The sequence below is a fragment of the Camelina sativa genome, chromosome 4 (assembly GCF_000633955.1).
Source record: "Camelina sativa cultivar DH55 chromosome 4, Cs, whole genome shotgun sequence".
Taxonomy (NCBI): domain Eukaryota; kingdom Viridiplantae; phylum Streptophyta; class Magnoliopsida; order Brassicales; family Brassicaceae; genus Camelina; species Camelina sativa.
Genome location: NC_025688.1, coordinates 21,542,918 through 21,547,098, shown reverse-complemented (window position 1 = coordinate 21,547,098; position 4,181 = coordinate 21,542,918). Strand labels below are relative to the sequence as shown.

At 33.7% G+C, this 4,181-nt stretch overlaps 1 protein-coding gene across 1 annotated transcript; it reads left to right on the top strand.

Annotated features, from left to right (window-relative positions):
* Positions 992-2,561, top strand: LOC104781661. Its single transcript, XM_010506381.2, has 2 exons — positions 992-1,820; positions 2,162-2,561. Exons 1-2 carry the CDS (start codon positions 1,122-1,124, stop codon positions 2,360-2,362), a joined length of 900 nt encoding a protein of 299 aa, XP_010504683.1. The 5' UTR covers positions 992-1,121; the 3' UTR covers positions 2,363-2,561.

The following is a 4,181-nucleotide window of genomic DNA, read 5'->3' as shown; positions in this document are numbered from 1 at the left end:
CGACTAGATTAAATGCATGTATAAGACAACGTCGTGGACTAGGTCGTCGCGGATGCGTTAACGTGTTTCCGACGTCATAACCACACTGTGTCAATATAGTTTTGTTGGTTTTTGAGTCGTTTCTAAAATTCCAAGCGTTTCGATACCTTTGTTTTGTACGTTGGCAATTTTCTAATTTTGACTGGTATACGTCAGTTTCCTTCCATTATATGTCAACCAAAAAAAAAAAAAAAAACACACCNCCTCTTATCATATGATCATGACTAGTTGATTGGGCTCTGAATGACACAATATGATAATTAGTAGCCCATGTCCAGCCATAATGTTAGTTGTCCATTACGCCACCCTTTTGGGTACGTTAGCTAATAAGTGAAGTTTTTTTCCAAACGAAATACCAATTAATTTGGGTCAATGAATCAGAAAATCTGAAAATGACAATTGACAAGAAACAATATAATTAGCAATTTAGTAATTGAGAATTTGACTCAATAACGAACATTAATCTGAATTGACATATAGGATACGTAGCTTACACTACCACTCACTTTGTGCCACGTAAGTAACTTTTGTTACGACAAAACACGTGTCATAAGCATTATCTCCATTTTTTGGTGGCGGGTCCTATTTTTGCCGACACTTCTCGCACTACTACGATCATTTATCTTCATAATATTCCTATTATTTTTCTAATTAAAGATCTCTGACGATGATTTCCAGTATATATATAGAGAAATAGTAAACGAATTTAGGCTAAAAGTGTTAAATAAATTGGGAAAATAATTACATTTAACACAAATAATTAATTAAAATTTCCACCGAGTTGATTAATTATTTTCTTGCTAAAATATCTTCCAAAGAACACGTCTTTCGTAATTGAAGTCGCATAATTACTGGACGAACGTAGCTTTCATGGAAAGGACTTTACACTTGTTATAACTTTACCTCTCATGTAAAATAAACTTGTAATTCGTTACCCAAATTATATTAAAAATTCATAATCATTGATTATTTATTCCTTACCTTGTTTCTTCTCCTTCCATCACCCTAATTAAATCACACACATCTAAACCATCCACATAATTACAACAGTCACACTAGTCCTACTTCCAACTCTCAATCTCATGTTGACTTTGTACGGTCAAGAAAGGTCAGCGGACACCACCACCACCGCAAGTACGGCTGAGGCTTCCGATAGCCGGGATGAGACACCTTCGTCGGAGACCGTCGTGAGAGATATTCACGCTATGACTACGACTACGGAGCTTACTCGGCCACAACAAAGAGGAGGAGGATACTTGTCTCCGTCTAGGTCTATTGCTTTTAGCGACGGGACTGCTTCTTCCGGCGAGAATTTCACCACCGTGAGCAGAGAGTTCAACGCTCTAGTCATCGCCGGCTCTTCCATGGACAACAACAACAACGGGAACAACCAATCAAGCAGTGGTCATCGTGACGTCATACGTGACGAAAGGAACGAGCTGACTAGGATCGGCGAAAACGACGACATCGGTGATCATGATCATCAGGTGCCTGAGGAAGATTCGAATCCTTGGGCGATCGTACCGGACGGTTACATTAACCGTGACGGTTCGGAGGATAATAACATCGTGTTGACGTCAGCATCAGGTGGTCAGAATCGGATGGTGACGACTGCTTCGGTGCATATGGTTAAGAGGGAGGAGGTGGAAGCGAAGATAACGGCGTGGCAAACGGCGAAGGTGGCTAAGATTAATAATAGGTTTAAGAGACAAGACGCCGTGATTAACGGTTGGTTGAATGAGCAGGTCCATAAAGCTAACTCTTGGATGAAAAAAATCGAGGTGACTCATGTTCTGTTCTTTTCGAAAATCTTAGTTAGATTCGATCTGATTAAGATAACCAAGTGACTTAGGCTCTGTTTAGGTTAACATGCGTTTCTTGAAACTGTTTGCGTTTACATGAGAAACAAAAATAATTTAGCAAAATCTATGTAACGTTTTAAATTTTTCCATACTTTTTTTTTTCCTTTTTGCTATAAACGTGAACAAGCGTTCCTCTTTTCTTTGGATTTTATTGTGATGTTTTGAGATGTGTGATGCATCAATGTAATAAAACGGTCTAAAAGACTCATGAATATAGTTGGACGGTGGATTATGCAATTGATGCACGTATGTGGATGCAGAGGAAATTGGAAGAAAGGAGAGCCAAGGCGATGGAGAAAACACAAAACAAAGTGGCTAAAGCTCAGAGGAAGGCAGAGGAGAGGAGAGCGACGGCGGAAGGAAGAAGAGGGACTGAGGTTGCTAGGGTTCTTGAAGTCGCTAATCTCATGAGAGCCGTGGGACGACCTCCGGCTAAAAGATCCTTCTTCGCTTTCTCCTAGCTCGTTTTGATTATATCAAAATTTCTCAATATATGTAGGCTACAGCTACAAAAGGACCATTTTCTGTTGGCAATCAATGTGTATATATATATTGAATGTAATGGTTTTAAAGTTACTGATAAACATTTGTAATTGTATGCTTTCTCCCTTGTGTACCACAATAAACTGATAAAATGTTATTCGTGAGCCATAAATTTTATTACATGTATCGTTTTTTCCTTCCATATGTTGAGACTGATACGACTTGGAGTTTCAACGAAGAAAAAAATAAAAGATTGAAGCTCGCTCTTACTCTCTCTTACTTTCACTCATGTGTATAATAAGATTAAGAGCTTAAATAAAAAAAATGTAAAAGACACCACAATTTATTAACACAAAACCATACTTGAAATCCCACTAAAAGATTGCTCAAGGGACCCTTAAAATCCTTTTAGATACGAGGGTCTATGAGTCTATGACAGTGTGTATCTTACCAGACTCTTTTATCTATATATACAATCATAAAATTTATACCTATTTACAAGCATACTATTAGTATTAATTATTAATTATTAATTTATTTAATTAATTAATATTAAGTTTCTATTTTTAAAAACAAGATTTTCCATCCTAAATAAATTTCCAAAACAATTGGAACCACTCTCTTTAACATTAAGTAAATTTTATAATTAATTTAATTTATATTAAGTATCCAATTTTACAAAACAATATTTTCTCCATAAACAAATTTCCTAAACAATCGGTTTAATCAATAAACGAATTGATTTTCGATCTTGGAGGAGGATCTGTGGCCAAGATTTTTGATCTCAACGTATTTAAAACTAATTTTTACTTTCACAGGTTTCATATGATGAGTTTTTGCGGATTAGAAATTTTTGAACATGTTACCAGACCCGCCTAGCATGACGTGTTTGGACTATAAAACCAACACTAAAACTATTAGTTTATCTCATATATACTATAGATTTGTAATCATATTTTTGAAAGTTAACTTATAAATTATTTAGTATATGAACTACAAAATATTATACATACTATAACACATTCTTAATATTCTAAAAAAAAATCTAAACAAAACTATAAATTAATTAGACAAAAGTTAATTAATTGAGAATTTAAAAACTAAATAAATTATAAATTATTATTTAAAATACAATAATTTATAATTTAGTTGTGTGGTGTACCGCGGGTGAAATTCTGGTTATTTATTATAAACAATAGTAAACAACAGTAGTAGATATTGAGTTGGGCTAATGAATAAGGGTTTATTTTCGCTTATTCTTTGTACCATAATGGGCCTTCATAGCCTTTCTTTGTTTAGTCATGCATTCTTCTTTTTTTTTGTCCATTTATAAAATAAATTATGTTAACAAACAAGACTCAAAACTTTAGGAGTGATCAAAGAGTATAGAAAACAGAGTGAATTATCTACCCACTTTCTTTGCCTAATCATTAATTAGTACAGTTAACTAGCAGTATCTTTTTTTATCAATGCTAAATTTAGGTAAACAAATTGAATGAATAGAAGAAACCAATGTTTTAGAAATCGCTAGGCGCTAGTCAGGCGGTTGGGGTGGGCCTAGCGCCTAACGGGAAAATCGGAGATTAAACGAGAATTAATTAAGGACTAATTTTAGGGTTATTTTATTAAATTAATAATAAAATAAAAATATATAGTATTAAATATATGTATAATTCTGTTTATGTTAAATAAAAATATAAAACTATAGTATTGTCTTTAAAATTACGGTAAACACATAAAAATGTAATTTTAAAAGAAAATTTATGATTTTTATTAAAAGTATGTATATTAGTTATT

Bases quoted from the DNA above. Each gene is read 5' to 3' on its own strand.
- LOC104781661 (XM_010506381.2), top strand. From the start codon at position 1,122: ATGTTGACTTTGTACGGTCAAGAAAGGTCAGCGGACACCACCACCACC. The intron at 1,821-2,161 runs GTGACTCATGTT...ATGTGGATGCAG, and splicing joins CTTGGATGAAAAAAATCGAG to AGGAAATTGGAAGAAAGGAG.